The sequence below is a fragment of the Carassius auratus genome, chromosome 5 (genome assembly GCF_003368295.1).
Source record: "Carassius auratus strain Wakin chromosome 5, ASM336829v1, whole genome shotgun sequence".
NCBI classification, from domain to species: Eukaryota; Metazoa; Chordata; class Actinopteri; order Cypriniformes; family Cyprinidae; genus Carassius; species Carassius auratus.
This window is the reverse complement of record NC_039247.1, coordinates 10,233,140-10,252,414: the sequence shown is the minus strand read 5'-3', so window position 1 is coordinate 10,252,414 and position 19,275 is coordinate 10,233,140. Positions and strand designations below refer to the sequence as shown.

Below are 19,275 nucleotides of genomic sequence, written 5' to 3'. Positions count from 1 at the left end.
GTGAGGAAAAGCAAAAAGCTGAGCTGTTTCTTTGTCTCCTAACAGAGTCGGTGGAAGATGTAAATCTCAGGAACACATTGAGCTGATATACATCTCTCATGTGTTCTATGTCCTGCTTCAATTTTAATGGTTAATCTGATTGAGTGCTCACAAAAAGGGGCATTTTGTTCCTAACCCCTGGGTGTAAAACCCACACAGAGTCATTCTGTCTGTAAATCTCACACCTGCACCGGCAGTGAACACAACAAGATCTCTCACAAAACTTTACTGTATGTTTCTATTGCGAGGACTAATCACTGACTTTTGCAATTGCTTAAGAACATAATTTTTTATATACATTTTTGTCTTAGTAATATAAAACACAGGAGATGGAAGGCATATGAGGGGAAGGAAGATGAAAGGTAGGTCGAAGAAAAGACTCAATAGTTCTCCAGAGCTGTCAATATGTCACCTCTCTGAAGGACACAGTGCTAACCTGCTAATTGCAAATGTGCCATGAAAAGAAAGGATCAGCTAGGATTAAAGTTTTTTATCTTTTCTGAGAGAGTGTAATCAGGACAATTAGAAGAATTTTGAAACTAGTGTAATTTGAGATGGGCTAAATGACATTCTGAGACCAACAATTATGCAAAGAATGATACTGAAAGTTCAAAATTGCTGTTTTTAAAGACTTTAATGCTACTTTGAGAGCTCATGTGTGAAAATCCAGCTGTCAGTCACTGATTCCAAAAATGGATTATGATAACTGAACATTGTACTGATGTTTTGGAATTGTTTAAACATGCTCTGGTGACATATCATTGATTTCATTTGCAGTTGATTTCATCTAAGGCTGTGTGGCTGTGAGTCAGTTGAAGCTGTGTTGTCAGCTCTTCTTTAAACAATCTTTAACAGTCAGAAGCAGAGCATGCTGAGAACTAGAAGCATTTAGATAACACATGCTACCATATTATTTACTTCAAAGTTTTATCCGTAGAGGTTTTGATTCATAACGACTAATATTTGAAAAAGTGTAATTTACACTCTAAATATTCAGTGAAATTCAATGTATTCTGTCATCATTTACTCACTCTGGTGTTCCAAACTTGTAATCATTTTTCAGAATGCTAATAACCTAGTGATGCTAATACCCCTTTTTTTGGCCAAAAATATAATGGAAGTGCCAATCAAAACTGTTTTGTTACCAGCATTCTTCAGAATATCTTCTTTTGTGTTCCACAGAAGAAAGAAAGTCATGCAAGTTTGGAACTACACAAGGGTGAATAAACTATGGCAGAATTTAGATTTTTGGGTGGACAATCCCTTTAAGCAGGCTGTCTGTCTCAAATTAAACTAATTGCAGGGTTAGAAATTCAAATGTAATAAAATCATATTTTCTAAAAAAAAAAAAAAAAAAAAAAAATGTTACAGAGTATTTTAAATATGTATAGCCTAGACTACTACAGAGACAGAAATCATTAGGTGTAGGTAATATATAAATGCATTTATTATAATCATTTGAACATGGTTTAGCACACATAACTTGCATTTTGATGAGGCAAACATAATAATTATGCAGCAAAACTGGGAAGCAAACCGCAGTAACTCTTATTCTCTGCACATCTGTTGTGCAAGCCAAAACCTTGTAGAATGTTTTCATACATAAAACAGAATAAACAAAAGTTTTTTTTTTTTTTTTATATCTTGCAAATTGATTTGCACTTTACCTGCTTATCTTTTTTTTATTTTGTAATCTGAGAAAGAACCATCAAATGCTTTTTATTTAAGACATGCATGCTGCGTAACAATGAACGTGATTTTGCTTAAAGAGAAATGAACATGATTAAATATGAGTGTGTGAAATATGATCTCATCCGGGTGACTCTCAAAATCTTCCAGCTAAGACTCCACATACAGAAACCCATATTGAAACATACGAATGACACAGACACGCAAAATGATTTGTATACAATATAGATTTGACAGACGACAACCGGAAATATATCGAACATTCAAGGATTAGATAGGAAATATCACTCACTAGGCACAGAACAATAATACTATTGCTATTAGAAACAGGTATTACCCAACTTTCTACACTAGATGTCTGTGTACCATTAGAAGACAGATTCTTGATGGTAAACATTTCCTTATTCTAAAACTCTCAGATGACTCAAAGGGAAATAGAATATAGAACACTCTTTGTCTAAGCAGCTGCTGATTGGTTTGAATCAAGCAATACTGAATACTGGATTGTTGACTGTTGAGCAGCTAATAGCTTCATTGATCCCTTGCTCTATAGCAGCTCTTCTGAAAATGGAGCTTGTGCTCCGAAAACATTCACAACCAAGAGCTGACCTAGTTTTTTTCCTTGGTATACCATATGGAAAATAAATAAATAAATAAAACTTCTTTAAAGCTGTGCGCAAAATATTGGTGGACAGATTGTTCTAGAAAAAGAGCAATCATACCTTACAGTACTACGTGTTAAAACTAAATGCTACTGACTTTTTTGAAGGCCAACTTCCTGTCTCAAAGCCTTTATATCACATTTGTACTACTCACAATGCTCACTGTAAACTTGCCCAATTCTAAAACAAAATAAAGATGTTCTAAAATGAACCCACTGCAGATTATTCAGTCATTTTGGGAGTCTTTTTTTGGATTACAACACATGTGCAACATAAATTCCTCAGTCACAGCATCTTGTGTTTTTCGGATTTCAAATTTGGCATGCATTTTCCGGTCACAGCACTGCCTTTTCCAGAATTGCATGTCATATTTACGGATATAAAAATAAAATTAATTACAAACCAACGTCCAGAAAAGTTCTAATAAAACCGCATCAACAAAAATGCATACATGTATTTACAATCTTGCTTAAAGCATTACACATATACTTTTCTTTGTGTATATACTCAGATTATTAGTAGCCTTCATTATATTAGGACATAACACATAGCATGACTCAAAAAGATTTCCAGTTAGTTGTGAAGATGTTTGCATTGCATTGCAGTATTGAATAGCCTGGCTGCTAGAGGGGAGAAGCAGATAGGAGGAAATGTGCATATAGATGCCATCAATAGATTTATCCATCCAGAAAAGCACACCACACCACTGAAGAGGGCATAAAGTGTTCATCCAGCATCTCTCTCCAGGTATATGATTGTTTCACTTGCAACTGACCACAAATGTTCTGACATCCCAGATTGAGTGTCCAGGGAACAGTCGCAAAAGAAGTAGAAAGGAACAGGTCAGTGACTCCTATTTAGACAGTAACGGATGTTTGCATGAGATGTTCGATAGGATTAGGATTGCAAATGAGTTTCTGACATTTGATATGTGTTGTTTTTGGCTTAACGCAGTCAATTCAGTGGTGCTGTGTTATTAGCCAATTCACATTGAGTTCTACATATTTTGGTCACTGGTGTTGTACTGTACAAGTTCAAGATTTGATCCCTCCTGATGAAAAAGAGAGAGCAAAAGCCCACAAACTATTGTCTGTTTCTCTCTCAGGATACCCCAAAGGCAGTTGTCAGAGAATTAAAGGTAGATGTATACCTCCAAAATGCCTAAATGTTTGTCAAGCAAGGTATTCCAGTTGTCCCTTTGAGAAAAAAAAGGTAGGCAGTTCACATCAAGGGCACTTGCTGCAGCATTCCTCAATTGGTTAGATTTAGGTTGATGTTGATGCTTTGCCCAGAATTGCCTTGAGCGATCATAAAAGTCTTACTATTCAGCAGGTCGCAGAAGATACTATTCTCTTTGATCTCTGTGTATTGTGGGAAGACAAAAAATGGAACTGAAGATACGCTGGTTGGACGATTCATTCTTATAATCTGTAATATACTGAACGCCTCACACACAGTTCTCGCTTCTGCTGCTTGCATGTCCTAAAGTGCCCCAAGCATGCAGTGCACTCTCCTCCGAAACACATTTTGATGACATTCTCAACATTCTTCAGTCTGAACGAATTAACAGTGAGACAACAGTGTGATGATAATTCAGTTATGACATCAACAGACTCGCATGTTGCCTGTTGGCCAATCCACATGCTGTTGGGAGCAGTTATTGGATTGTGATTGTAAATATTGTAAAAACAGTCCTGTCAGCAGACTCATGCTTCAACGTTCAGTCAAGGGTAAAATGCATTTACACTGTTACTGCATGGAATACATTCAAAATTGAAAACAAAATAAAACAAACAATTTAACATTTTTTACTATTCTATACTTAGAGATTTAAAAATATTTTTCAAGTAACAAAAACTGAGGATAAATGCTGCACTGCCAAACAATGGCCCCATAATCAATGTGCATTGGTTTCTGTGTCCAATGCAAATAGATTATGTGCATTTATCAGAGTTTATGTGTATGTGAAATTAAATGTATGTCTGATGATGAGTTTTGGCCCTAACGTTCTGACTTGACTTTATAACGTAGAACTAGATAAGTGGCAAGTCTCAGAACGAAGAAGAAGACCCCCAGAACTATGAAGTCCACGTAGAGTTTAGCATCCTCCACATCCAGCAGCTGCAGCACCTCCACTGGTTTCTGGAACTTGCACACCACACCGGGACACTCCAGCTCTGAGCGGTTCATGCCATAGATGGAGAGGATCACGCCCTCAAAACCATACCTGCAGAGGAAGACATCAGTGTGTGAGTGTGAGTTTTCTGTGTGCAATGATTGCCTGTTTAGGACTGTCAGTGTTATGGTTCTTGACCCACCTGACATATGACAGATAGGAGCTCCACTGAAGGTATTTGGGGATAGTGTCAAAGTTGACAAAGAAGCCCGAGAACAGTAGGACTGGGATGGCAGACACTGGACCTACAAATGTGGCAACCTGAAATTATGAAAAAAAGAGTATTTGTGTACAATATAGATTTGACAGACTGTTTTACAGTATTTTAGTTTGAAGTCCTCCTACCTGTAGTGAGGTGGATGCAGCTCCAATGAGAAGCCCCAGGGACTGAGCCACTAGGGCAGTGCAGGTGGACAGGGCCATAAAGAGCAGATATCTGCCTGCCTCTGGAGGCTGCTCTGTCATCCAGTACACTATACTGCAGTACATTATTGGGCAAATTATCTGGAAAAGAGAGAGGAGCACTCATATTCTGACATTTGGATTCTACCTGGGGCACATGGAATGATTTGAAAAGTGGGACAGATACTGCAAATCATTAGTTGACATGTCCCCTGTACATTTAGAAATGCTCGTCCCCTAACATGCCAACTTTGCAAGTCCTTCCAATCAGTTCGAACAGTGGCTCCTCCCTTAGATTTAACATTATTACATGTAAAGACAAAGAAACAGAAGTACCTGGAATGGAATGTCAGCCATGGTCTTGGCCAGGTAATATGCCTTTAGACTGTACCAGTAATTAAGATGCTCCCTTATAAACACAGGCATCTCCAATGGAACTGCAAGGGAAATACATCACTGCATCAGTGCCTAATTCAATCCGCTCCACTGATTCTGTAAAGACCATAACTCTCAATCAAGCCAATATGGGTGCTTCTAATCCATCACAAACCAAAAAAGATTTGGTAATCACTCATGTCAAATCTATTTTCCATGCTCATAAAGAATCAAGCACGCACAACCAAACACACACACACACAGAGAGAATGCCTTACATGTCAGGACGGTGGGCATGAGTGCAGCAAACATGAGAAACAGCATGGAGAAAAACAGGAAGCCAGTGTTGTTGAACACTTTGCTGGCATCATTCCCAATGTTTAGGTACAGCAGACCAATCAGCACACCAATACACAGGTGTGACATCACTCTCAGGTGTGTTAATACCTGAACACAGACATTGTTTTGTCATTGCATTTCTTTAGCCTTTAATATATTAGGCACCGCCAATCACAATAGATGGCAATTCTTACCATGTCCCTGCATATAGTGATGAAGGTTCTCTTGAAGAGGATGCAGAACTGTGTGAGGGAACTGGTGGCAAAAGTGTGTTTCTCAATGTAGCCTGAATCCTGTACGAATACACATACAAATTGAGGTGTGTGGGTCAGAGACTGGTAAACAGACAGATTTTGTGTGTGAGAGTGTGTGTCCATTACTCACGTTGTAACACTGGGAGGGACAGGATGTGGTGCCGTCGTTCTTGTCAATGGAGTTCTTCTTTACCTCATCTGAGCACAGGCCTCCCTGAACCGCCTCGAAAAGAACAGGGTTCAGATCACCGTACTCTCCTGAGGCAACCTCGATTACTGTCAGAAGAGAGACAGCAGAACTCATACACATGCTGAATGACTGATTAATAAACAAGAGGAGCCAAAGAGAATTATGACGTCTTTGAAAGCACTCTATCGTATAACATATATGATTACTAAAATTACTCAAAAATACATTTACAAATGTACAATTACAAAAGTTTGGGTCATTATGATTAATTCATATTTTTGAAAGAATACTCTTATGCCTATCAAGGCTGCATTTATGCAGTCAATATTATTACAATTTAAAATCACAATGTTTATTTTTATTTTAATATATTTATTAGATGGCAATAAGAATTTTCAGCAGTAATCACTCTAGTCTTTAGTGTCACATGATCCTTCAGAAATCATACTAATATGACTAATAAACATTTATTATTGTCAATATTGAAAACAGCTTTGTCACTTAATATTTCTGTGGAAACCATTACATTAAAATAGACTTTTTATATCAATGCCTTTACTGTCATTTTTCATCAATTCACAGGTAATTGATGAAAAATGACAGTAAAGGCATTGTTATAAAAAGTCTATTTTAATGTAATGGTTTCCACAGAAATATTAAGTGACAAAGCTGTTTTCTTGCTAAAAAAAACCCTATTAATTCCTCAAAATTCATTCATTATTCCACATTTATATGTTATGTCTCTCTCTCTCTCTCTCACACACACACACACACACACACACACACACACACGCATGCACACACACACACACACACACACACACTCACACACACACAAATACACAGTAGACCTACTAAAGTCTGCAGGATTGTGGTACGTGGGGCAGTGGAGTCCAAGGTTTTTCAGGTAAGGGATAAGGTGTGGGACTGTCCCCTTATATATACACTGACCTTGACTCAGGATATAAAGCTACAAAGAAGAACAAACTGAGTATTAAACAAGAACATGAACACATCAACATCCTCACACACTTTTAAATCAAAACATATTTTCACAGAACAATATAATTTTAGAATACAGCAATTTACTTTGTCAAACATTTCAAACAGTTTAGCACTGGGCTGGTGGATGGTACAGATGATGGTTCTGCCTCCCTGAGCCAGAGATTTCATCAAGGACACCACCTGGAAACAGGACGCGCTGTCTAGACCACTAACATACAGAAACAAACACAAATGCCCGTTTGGGGATATTAAATGGAAATGTTCCGTAAAGGAGAAATATTACCACAAACATCAAACGAATTAGGAATAAGGCTGAATCTGAAACAGCTTTGGGCACCTGGTGGGTTCATCAAAAAACATGACAGGTGGGTTGTTGACCAGCTCCAGAGCAATGGCCAACCGCTTACACTGGCCACCCGACAGAGAAATGGTGCGAGTGTGAGCGCACTCCTGCAGTCCTAATGCTGTGAGGATCTCATTCACCTGTCACACGTTATATCATAATTTAGATTTTTTTTATTATTATTATTATAATAAACACAATGATAATTTATAACTTCCTAACATAACACAGATCATCTGAACATGCAGTAAAGTGATACCACAAAAACTTACCAGTTCTTTTTTCACTTCCATGTTTTCATTAAGTTTAAGGTTAGCTGAAACCTAAACAAAAAAGAAAGATTACATTAAATAAGGGATAATGTACAATCTTCTTTTTCTGTCATTCACAGAAAAAAAAAATCACCCTGATGGGGATTATGTTGTGATAATTACCAAATAACTGTATATAAATTATTGAAGTCGAAATCATTGTATAATTTGAGAGAGTTTAGTGATCATTATGCAAAAGTTTGTCCACAGATGGCAGCAACTGACCAATCAGAATCAAGTATTCTAGAGTGCCGCCTACTGATCAATAACATATGATACAAAAATGATTATGCACACACAGACACACACACACCATCATTGCCTCTCGTGTTGACAGGTTTGGCAGTAGCATGTCATCTTGCATTATGTAACATGACATTTTTCTGAAGGTGCGGAGGTCACGGGGTCGCCCGTTTACCAGGATCTGACCTTTCATGCCTGTCTCTCTGCAGAAAGAAAGGATAAGGGACAGAAGTTTATAAAAAGAAAGGCTAGAAAGTGATAAACAGGAAACAAATTCTATTTCTTCTTCATGCATACAGTACATGCACTTTTACCTGTAACCAGCAAGAATGTTCATGAGAGTGGACTTGCCGGCCCCTGAGGGTCCCATGATTCCGATGAGTTCACGACAGCAGAATTTTCCAGACAGACACTTCAGAAGGGCCTTAAATCCTGCACACAGCATTTTGGGCACATCGTTTTCAATACAGTGTTACTAGCTGCCACATTAAATTCAAGACAGAGTAAGTTGGCATCAAACAAATACAGACTTGATAAAACACAGCAGTATAATAATATACATATAATAATATTTGATAGTACTCCAGTTCTCCAGTGTACTCCAAATACTTTGATTATGTAATTAACTCTCAAGACAAGTAATGTCCAATGAAATTATTTAAACAACAGAATACAAGTTACGATTTGACCCATCATCTAACTGTGATAGTTATAACCATTTTCATTTGAAAAAAAAAGAACAAAATCATTCATTTAAACACATTATGTGACAAAAACAACAATGAACAATGCAATAACTTGGATCAATAACCAGATACACCACAGACTAGTAAAAATCTCAAATTGAATTTAAATAGTTACACTTCATTTTAAGGACCAGATCTCACTATTAGCTAGCTTCTTATTAGCATGCATATTACTAGCATACTGGCAATTTCTTAGTAAGTATAAAGCACATATGAATGCTTTATTCAACATGACTATATTTTAGATCCCTTGATCCACCCCATACCTAAACTTTATAACTACCTTCCCAGTTCAAAGACCCCCTTGTTATTGGTCCGAATTAATGAATCCTGACAAAAATGTATCAATTTCCACAAAACAGCTAAATATTCAGCTTTGCCATCACAAATGTATAAATTGTACTTATTTTAAAATATATTAAATTAGAAAACTATACAAAATTTTAAACTGTAATCATATTTCACAGTATTACTGTTTTGACTGTATTTTTAATGAAATAAATGCTGCTTTGGTGAGCATAAGAGTCTTCTTTCAAAAATCTAACTGACCCCAAAATATATTTACATTTTCAATTTTATGTGGGAGGAAGTTATTTATTGAATATTTAGCAGAACTCCCTACCCCCACAGGGTTACAGTAGTGTCCAAACTCCCTTGGGACCATAGATGCCCACATGAAGATCCCTGGTTTATGTTATGTGTGTTGTCTTCCCCATTTATCTGTGTATTTATCTGTGTTGCTTTATATTTCAGTCACAGCTTTTAGTCATTGGTGAAGTACTATGATTGCTCTCTCTCTCTCTCTCTCTCTCTCTCCCTCTCCTTCTCTACTTTTACATCACAGAAAAAAAAAATTACGCAAGGTAAGTGACAGAATTGAGAAAGAGAAAAAGAAAGTGAGTGACAGGGTCAACACCCCACATCGCCCGATAATTTCCTGTACGCTTCTCTGCAAACCAATGATCTGTGGCATGCATGAGTATTAAATGCTGATAACTCATCCACAGATGATATGCCCTGCATCCTGTAACTAATAATTCATCTTTAGATTTTGCTACATGCTGACGATGTGTAACCTGACCATCAATCTGATCATGCATTCATCCTCTTCTCCATCTGTAGCATGAGTTAAAAACAAGCAGCACTGCCTGAGATCATTTACATGGGCCTGCACTATAGTATGAACTGAACTGGGATCAGCCTGAGAGTGCTCTTGGAAAGCTTAAACACATTTAATCAATATGCATCCATGCAGTTTGTGGTTATGTGCTGAAAAGGAAGAAGGCAGTCATCTGCTAGCAATATTATCTTGTGTTAGAAATGTACAGTCCTACACATTGTTAAGAGGGTTTCTGAAAGTAAATACTAGCAAAAATCTGTATTTATTATTATTTACAAAATTTCCTAATTAAAAAAAATAAGTTGCTATGAAGCCCCACACATGACAGACATAAAAATACATATCGTGACCACAGATTAAAGACATAATTTTAGGTAAATCTTGGCCACAATGTAAAAAAAAATCATTAAAATATACGGTAAAAAAACGGCAGCTGTGGTTGCTAGAATTATACCGTAAAAAATATGGTAACACCGTTTAAGGTTTAACGGTTTTCACCTTACATTTACAGTTTTAATACCATCATTTAACTGATATAATATTAATATAACAACTTACTGAAGTACTGAAATCTGTTTTTGTACCTTTGTAATACAATGGTAACCACCAAAAGCAGGTGGTGATAAGAAAGTCATGTGAAGAAACAAAGCCCATCACAAGCAGCTTTTAAATAATAAGATACATAGAAGGTGCACAGTGTCATTCACACAAACACTAATCACCATCATGGTGAGACTCATTAAACTGAAATATGCAGCAAACATTAATTTAACAACGCTATATGTAACATACCACCGTAATAAACATAACAGATAAGAAAAAATAATAAGAAGAAAGAAAAATATTTATTTCAAAGAAAAAAACTTCAAATTCAAACTAAATTTGAGATGCAACTCAGAGAATTCTGGGAACAGGAAATTACTGTTAATCATTTAACAGGTTTGTACTGTAGGATTTTCCAAGTTTTTTACCATTAAAATCACAGTCATTTTTTGCAGTGCATGTTGTTATTTTTTAATTTTTATTATTAGTTTAAATTTAGTTGATTCTTTGTTAAACTGATTAATCTAAAATGAGGGAACAAATTAGTACAAGAAGGCAACAATTGACCTAAAACAAGGAAATATATGAATTTGTGGGAATAAATTATTGATTTGTGGCCAACATATCTTGTTTTTTGCCCAAATGGTTACCCTGCCTATGCTGTTAAGCGTGAGTATGAAGTGACAGAATGAGACAATTGTCAGTAATAACATAAAAATGCATGACAAAACTTTTCTGAATAATTTGCTCATATTTGCAAACTGATGTTGCAAATTAATAACTGCTGCATTGGTGTACAAACCGCAGGCTATAAGAGTATTAATAACTGAAACACTGAATCAACTGTACAGTGATGGAATTCTCCTGTACAAATTACACCCTCAAGCAAGAGTACAAAATCCCATATTCTGCATTAGAACTATCAAGTAAACAGTTTGAAGGTGTAATGTGTAAAATGATTGTGTTTAATTCAAACTGGATAAAATATCTGGTGCAGTACAAAAGTGCCTTTGGGTTAATTAGCTGCTATTAAACTACAGAGACAGTCTCTCTGAAGATCCACAAAAAACCATGTTCAAAAGCATAACAGTCACAGAGCAGATTATTAACAGCCCTGTGCATTACCCATAACTCTAAATTTACCACTGGGCTTATTGCAAATGCACTGGTATTGTATAACATCTGTGGAAGCCATCTATGCTACTTCCCACAGATCAAGGCAACCATCCAAAATGCAGAATGTTTATGACTCAAAGTGTTTCAAAAAGCAGCGAGAGAGGAGGCACAGAACAAAGAATAAGAAATTGCAGGAAGATAGAAAATATTAAATATGACAGGTGAACAAGCGTCCAGAGGGAGAGAAAAAATTTAGAGAGAGAGGCCAGAGGTAATACAGAAAAGCAAAAACAACAGAGACGGATCAATAATGATGAGAGGGAAAAAAAAAAGAGCAGAGGAGCAGTATGACATCAAAAAGAGGAAGGTTAAATGGCAGGAAGGCCACAAACAGCTTGTATTCATCCATCAAAAACGAAACCATCAGCCTGCATACATAACTATTAATCTATCTTCTCTGACTGCGCTCACATACATTATCATTCAGAGCTTGTGGAAGTACTTATAGAGGAACAACACGTCCTTCACAATTAAATCTCCCACATGCATACATGTTATATGGACTGCACAGCAATGAAATAGTGAGGAATACAGGATAAACCAGGATCACCATGTAAAAGCAAGCAAATACATTTGCCTTTGTGGTATTTTAAAATGATCAATGCTAATACATAACCTACACATGAAAGAGCTTGTTTCTCAAAAGATGGAACACCAGAGGGACTGTATAATGAAGTATGAGATAATAATGAAAGAATGACATAGTAATGTATGTGGTGCTAACTCAGCATTATGAGGTACACCATTTGAACATAAGAACATATATAAGTGTCAGGAGTGGCTTGCTCTCAGTGTCATAGAGATCACTACTGTATGATTCACCCTCTTCCATTTACTAATGTGTGCAACTGTGAGACCTTATGATACATCTGTCGTGCATGTGTGCTTGGTTTGTGCCGTGTGTGTGTGTGTGTGTGTGTGTGTGAATAAGTATCTATTTGTGGGTGGAGCTCAGCATGCTGGAGGTCAATAAACTATAGAAGCTGGTGTGCATGCAGTAACCATCATTCACCAGCATTAACAGCACTGCACCAGCTTCTTCTAGCTGCTTTCTAGATAAAATACATGGAGCAGAGAGAAAGGGAGAAAGACAGGAGAAGGCAAAGACATTATGAGATTTCTCTGGTCCCATGAGCTAGTAAAATAGAAAAAACAGTTACAGAAACCCAAAATACACCCAAAGCTCCCTAAGAGCATTTAAGCACAAATAACTTCTCCTGCAATCAAACATTTTTCCTCCAATGGTCCTTAGCTATATCTTAAAATTCTGCATAGTTCTCCGTGTACTGTAATTTCCCAAGATGTGTCAACTGAGCTCGTATGACATTAATAGATATATTAGTGCTGATAGCCAGCTCTAGCTCTTATCTTATCTATCGCTTAGCAAAAAAACACAATGTACTGTCAGGGTTCTCCCCTGATTGTTCTGTCTGTCTTGTCTTTGTTTAATGTGTTTTATTTAATGTTGTGTTCTATGTCTTTGTGTCTGCCATGTGCTCCTCTCATCCAGCCTCCTTGTTTCCAGTTAACAGACCCATTTGTTTATTTTAGTCTTAGTTTGTCTGAGTGTTGTCACTTGTTCCTCGTGTTCACCATTTCCTTTATATTGTGCTTTCTTTCCCTCATGTTTTGCCAGTTTGCTATACATTCTGCTGCTGTGTTCTTCCTTGTGGCTTTTAGACTGCAGTTCTACCTGCTAATTCTGGTCTTGTTTTGTACTGTCCCCGTGTGTCCTTCATGTAGTTCTGTTTTCTTCTCTAATGTTCTTTGCTTTATCTTTAGTTAGAGACCATGAGTGTTTAGGCTCTTATGCTAAGTGTCCCTGTCAGACCTTCACTGCTATCCACCGATCTCGCTCTGCCCTGCCATTACTGCTCACTGCTCTACTGTCATTGGGCTGGACTCAGCAGTCACTCTCTCAGCCTGCCTGTCTCTGAGCCTCATCCCTGCTTATTGTTTGGACTCATTATCCATTATCACTCATTTTGTGTTTGAGTGTGAGTTAGCATTCGTGTGTGGGCTGATTTCATCCTGGGCAGGTTAAGCTAGGCTAGGCAGGAGACAGCTGAGTAGTGTGCCGTCTGGGGATGTGAATTATTTACTTTATCTTAAGACTGCTGAGAACAGCACTGTACAGTCCAGGACACAGGATGGTGTTAATAGTGTTATGCCTGTGTATATGTGTCCTTGTGCATACATACGTGTGTTTGTGTGTTGTGAGTTTGGAGTGATAAGAGATTAGGTATACCTATCCCATCAGTATTGCAAAAAAAACCTCGGCAGGGTCATAATGACACTAATGGGACTACTAACCAAAAAAAAAAAAAAAGGAGGATATTAAATATTAATCGGAGTTAAAATGATTTTATAACTGTACCTGTACATTATATAAAAGCGTACTCTTAGAAATCAATCCACAAACTAGCAACAAGAAAAACACTGCAACAGTATTACAATAAAATTATGTTATATTTATTGACTTTTTATGACTTGATTGGGAAAGGACAGTAGAGAGCTGAGAGGAAAGCAGTGGGTTGAGAGAGGGGAATCAGAGTCGGGCTGTTGTGAGCACAGTTGGTCTGTATGTCGTCACACTAACTAATTGGTGCCAATTAACTACAATAAAATTCTTTAAAGGCCATTTTGCAATTACAGTTGAGATATAACTGAGATGCAACTTTGCACAAAATCCACGGTGTGAAAGTAGCACAGTTTTATTTTCCAGATGCCATGGACGAATGAGAGCAGCAATCGACAAATCAAATTTGAGTATCCCAGAGACCCATGTGGTATATTTAATTTATTAACAGTATCTTGATTTCTGACATTATGAATGTTTAGTCACAGACAGCCACATAAATAAGTTGCTGTCAGTGCAGTGTTTATGTTTGATTTGTTAGATCATTTAAGTTCCTGCTTTTGTTAGTTTATCATGCAGTAAATCACTGGATCACCTTTGTACCCATAGGCAGTAAAAGGAAAATAATTGCTAATGTATTGATTTCTGACACAACAGAAATATCACAGGTTCATTTTGTAAACTACTACTACATGGAAAAAAAACAAAAATTATATCAATTCTATAATCACTTATTTTCAGTTATGCTTCCAAATTGAAGTTTCATCCTACTGTAATCACCACATAAGCTTCATCATGAGGATTCATGTATTACCTCGCCTCCTCCAACAGGGGCCCTCACGGATGGTGTAGGAGATCTCTGTAAACTCCAAGTCCACTGCTGAACGCCGAGGCAGGTGGGAAAACCTCTGTGCCTCTGTGATATGGTTCTCCACCTTCTTCAGGTGGGTCAGCATGGCAGCATCTGGAGGGGCGCTCCCTGCACGTTTGGTCTCCTCCATGGGAATGGAAACAGACCCCGGCTCCAAGGGCTTCGCAGCCATACCAAGAGCCTAGGAAATGTGGGGGGATGCAAAAATTAGAAAATGGTTATAATGTGTAATAATGGAACATTTGTACAGAAGCATAGGAATTGCAAAACTACTATCTGCAATCAAATCTACCTCAATGCAATCAGTTCACACATACACACACTTGCATGGGAGAATATGTCTTTGATAAGCGGTGTGTAATTTCATGCTCCTGTTTGAGTCAGTGATACATATGTGAGGTTGGGCTAGAGCTCAGAGAAAAGGAGGAACAGAGAGGTAACAAAATCATTCTGCCTTTTGAAATAAACTCATGGTATGAATCATGGTAGTCATCATTTTGTACGAACATTGATTCATTCTAAGCATATTACATTCTGTTTTAATTAGGTTTTTAAGTTAGGTCAGTTGATTACCATTAGGACACTAACTATATGGGCCTAATGATTGGAAGGTCAGACTTTTAACCCAAAGGATGCTGATTCGAGCCTCAGTACCGGCAGGGGTTGTAGGTGGGGGGTGGGGGTGGGTGGTGAACAGTACTCTCTTCCACCTTCAATACCATGACTAAAGTGAGACCCTTGAGGAAGGCACCGAGCCCCCAACTGCTCCAGGTGTGAGTTCACAGTGTGTGTTCCCTACTTACTGCTGTGTATGTGCACTTGGATGGGATTCTTAGTACAAATTCTTAGTATGGGACGCCACACGTCACATCACTTTTAGTTTAAACTATATTACCCCCAGACCATCTAGAAAGATGTTGTTTTGAGAATAAAATAAGTTAGAAAGGGAGCATCTGCTCAGAGTTATGCATTTGGAGACAATAGAGTAATTACCCTTCTAGCCTATGGAATTTGATGCCAGCATTTGAAGCTTTGATGGAAACCTTTTTTGCACTTTTGCGGGGGAAGCTCTCAACAAACAAGCTGACAAGAATACAGCTGATCAATGGATCGAGCATCTCTTTTATTAGTATTGTTGTAGCTTTTGATAGAAATGCAGAGCTTTCCTGAATCTGTGCTATGTTTTATTAATATTTATGTAATCTAGTATGATTATTATAGAATTATGCTCTAATTTTAATGAAAGCTCTGACAGATTTTGTTGGATTCTCACATTTTCCTGCTGGATGTGGAAGGCTGAGGTTGTAATTCCAGAGCTGTTGTGAGGAGTAAAGATCTGGTTACAGCCTGACAATAGTATAGTGCTGATTCACATTTTCTTTCTGAGTGTCACAGAATATGAAAAATGCCACACACAGACACACACACACACACAAAAATGCCACACACAGACACACACACACACAGTGTACACAAATATAGTGCATGCTAAAATATAGTGAATAATACAGAAAGAAAAAAAAAGCAAGTAAAGTTTTTGAATACAGAAGGCAATTACAGATCAAACATAAACACACAAATACAAGTAAAGTGAAAGTGAAATTCAGCCAAGTATGGTGACCCATACTCAGAATTTGTGCTCTGCATTTAACCCATCCAAAGTGCACACACACACAGAGCAGTGAATACACACACTGTGAACACACACCCGGAGCAGTGGGCAGCCATTTATGCTGCAGCACCCGGGGAGCAGTTGGGGGTTTGACGCCTTGCTCAAGGGCACCTCAGTCATGGTATTGAGGGTGGAGAGAGCACTGTACATGCACTCCCCCCACCTACAATTCCTGCCGGTCCAAGGCCCGTACTCACAACCTTTCGATTGCGAGTCCAAGTCGCTAACCGTCAGGCCACGACTTCCCAATATAAGCAATCCGGAGAACCTTTCTGTGAACAATTCTTAAAAGAACCTGTTTTTCTTAGTGTAAAGAACAATTTAATAGTCTAAAGAACCTTTTTGCACAACAGAAAGCTTACACGGATGTTTAAGGTTCTTAAGGATGTTTAAGGAACCAGTTGACAATAAAGAACCTTTATTTTTAAGAGTGTAACTCATTAGTCAACAGTGTACAGACTTTTTAAATGTAGTCATGTCAGCATTTAATTAAAAATCACCACTCAGATTCAATGACACTGACACAGAAAAACACTGCACTGAGCTACAGAGGTACAAACAGTACTGACAGCAATGCAAATGTGGAATCTATATGAGTTATTGTATTTCACGTCAATGAGAATGCACTTAGGCTGCAGAAGCATCTAAACCAGTTCCGGGTGCTGTGCTTGATAGAACCCTGCCTCTCTAAAGAACCAGTGTTTTCACTGTTGCCAGCTAGCAATTTATATGATTAAAGTGCTTGTATGTCAGTATGGCATATTCCATTAAGAAGTGCTCAGTTTGTTGTCCATTATGACTTAAGGCACAAGACCATGGACTGGTGAATCTGAAAAAGCTACATTTCAAATTATACATTTCACTGTGATTGATGGACCTGCACTTGATCCCCAATGTCCCCATTTATATTCAAGTGATTCATCTTCAAGAGAGATGTCCTGAAAATGTTATTTAAAAATTATTTCAATTGGATCTATCCCTAAGCTAGACTGCTGAACTTAACTGGTTTAAGATGGTCTCTGGCCAAACTGCCCAAGTGCCCAAAACACCTCTCAAACTGGACAATAGTATGACCAGGATGAGAGATATACATTTATATAAAGTGAGAACTACAATGAGGCATATTACTGATTATGTCACTTATATAGCTCTGTTGACCATATGAAACACTGCCTAGTCTTTATTGATCAGTCAAAGAAAGGCTGTGTTTTTGAGCACTGTATTTCAATCCAGTTTCTGAAAGACCTCATAATTACACATTTATGTATTGGAGCCTCCATTATTGAGCTGATGATAACAGTCAGCTGTTAAACGAGAGAGATATATATATATATATATATATATAATGTGCAGTGTTGAGGATTGAGAAACACGAAAACCCTTTAAAACCCAGTCTGGCTATATGATCTGTCAGAAAAAGGTCATCATCTCCCTTCATTTACTCCACTTCCCAGAACAGATAGGCAGACAGAATACACAATGAGCAATTATAGTAGGAATATTCGCATATATAAAGAAATGCAAATGAGACAAAAGCTAAAAAGAAACCTTTCACATTCATTAAACGTGTGCTCCACCTAGATATTTTATGGTGAACTGAGTCAGTGTTTAGAATAATACGCATCACATGCCCTGTCAATGACATCACACACATGCAAACCACAGTCTAGTGTGTTTATACTGGAGAGCTTCAATAAGTGTTGCAACCAAACTCAGAATAGATACCTACTTTTTTACGCGTTGAGATGATCAAACGTTTCCCTGGCAGTGTGTTTCCTTATTAAAATGTCCAATTCATTCCTTTGAGCTCAAGAGCATCATATGTACACACAGGCTTCAGCAACAGGAGCGGCCCCGCTCTATAGTCCAGATGAGAAAAAAGATGCTCCGTTATACGCCCGATCCAGCTCACCGGTGACGGAGAGGATGCTATCCTCCTTCAGAGAGCCGCTACACGTCACATTCATATCGTTTATTGAAAATATATCGTGACAATTCTTATCCAAAACAAACATAACAATTATGAATAATTAAACAGATGCAGTATCCGTGTTAAACCGGGAGTTTCATTTCGGACAGCTGACAGAAGGGCAAACCGTGACTCGATCATTGCGCATTCACAGTCATCCAGTATGCGTATGGAGGGAGCTGTGTGGAGAAGAGTTGTGCTCGTCCTGCGCGGTCCTCCGGATGCTGCGCCGCAGTGTGATATAGCGCGCAGTGGACAGAGGAGCCCTGGCACGCCTGGCGGTGTGTGGCACTGGGCGTAACTGCTCTCGTCCGGAATAAGCCCGTGTTACTGGAGGACGATCAAAGTAGCAGTGATATATTTGTTACTTACGTTATGATACTTTGTTTGTGTTTGAGGAGTAACATTTTAATAATAACAGCAAAATTCTGCACTGTAAATTGTTCTAGGTAAATGTATGGTTAAATCTGGCAGCTAGTGCTAGAAATGTACCGAGGAAAAAAAAAATGATGATGATGTTAGGCGAAATTTCGGTATAATTTGCGCAGATAACTGTATGAGTAGGCCTAATATTATGACAATATTAAAATCTCTAACTACTTGTAGCCTACAAATAAGAGCAGAGCGGATCTATGTTACCACACAAACACACAAAATAATGACATAAACAATAAATAACATGTTGAAAAATTCAACATAAAACACTTAGGGCGGGGGTTGGTTTGTTTTTTTTTGTTTTTTTGCAGTGCGGAAGTCCAGGCAATATATTCATCACAGTGCTCAGAGTGCAC

The 19,275-nt window shown here is 37.8% G+C and overlaps 1 protein-coding gene across 1 annotated transcript; it reads right to left on the bottom strand.

The window, feature by feature from the left end:
• Positions 1–1,937: 1,937 nt before the first annotated feature.
• On the bottom strand, positions 1,938–19,188 carry LOC113074658 (ATP-binding cassette sub-family G member 4-like). The gene is made up of 15 exons (XM_026247530.1): positions 18,245–19,188; positions 14,787–15,024; positions 8,343–8,460; positions 8,099–8,231; positions 7,747–7,797; positions 7,469–7,614; positions 7,216–7,339; positions 6,982–7,096; positions 6,067–6,212; positions 5,877–5,975; positions 5,622–5,790; positions 5,305–5,405; positions 4,912–5,070; positions 4,709–4,827; positions 1,938–4,617 (listed from the first exon to the last, which is right to left on the bottom strand). Exons 2-15 carry the CDS (start codon positions 15,013–15,015, stop codon positions 4,392–4,394), a joined length of 1,935 nt encoding a protein of 644 aa, XP_026103315.1. The 5' UTR covers positions 15,016–15,024; positions 18,245–19,188; the 3' UTR covers positions 1,938–4,391.
• Positions 19,189–19,275: the final 87 nt, after the last annotated feature.

What these genes read in the sequence shown, in the direction of transcription:
- LOC113074658 (XM_026247530.1), bottom strand. Translation starts at nt 15,015, where the DNA reads ATGGCTGCGAAGCCCTTGGAGCCGGGGTCTGTTTCCATTCCCATGGAG. An exon ending in TGTTTGAAATGTTTGACAAA is followed by an intron (nt 7,097 to 7,215) that starts GTAAATTGCTGT and finishes TCTTCTTTGTAG; the next exon opens with CTTTATATCCTGAGTCAAGG. An exon ending in TCACTATATGCAGGGACATG is followed by an intron (nt 5,791 to 5,876) that starts GTAAGAATTGCC and finishes GTCTGTGTTCAG; the next exon opens with GTATTAACACACCTGAGAGT.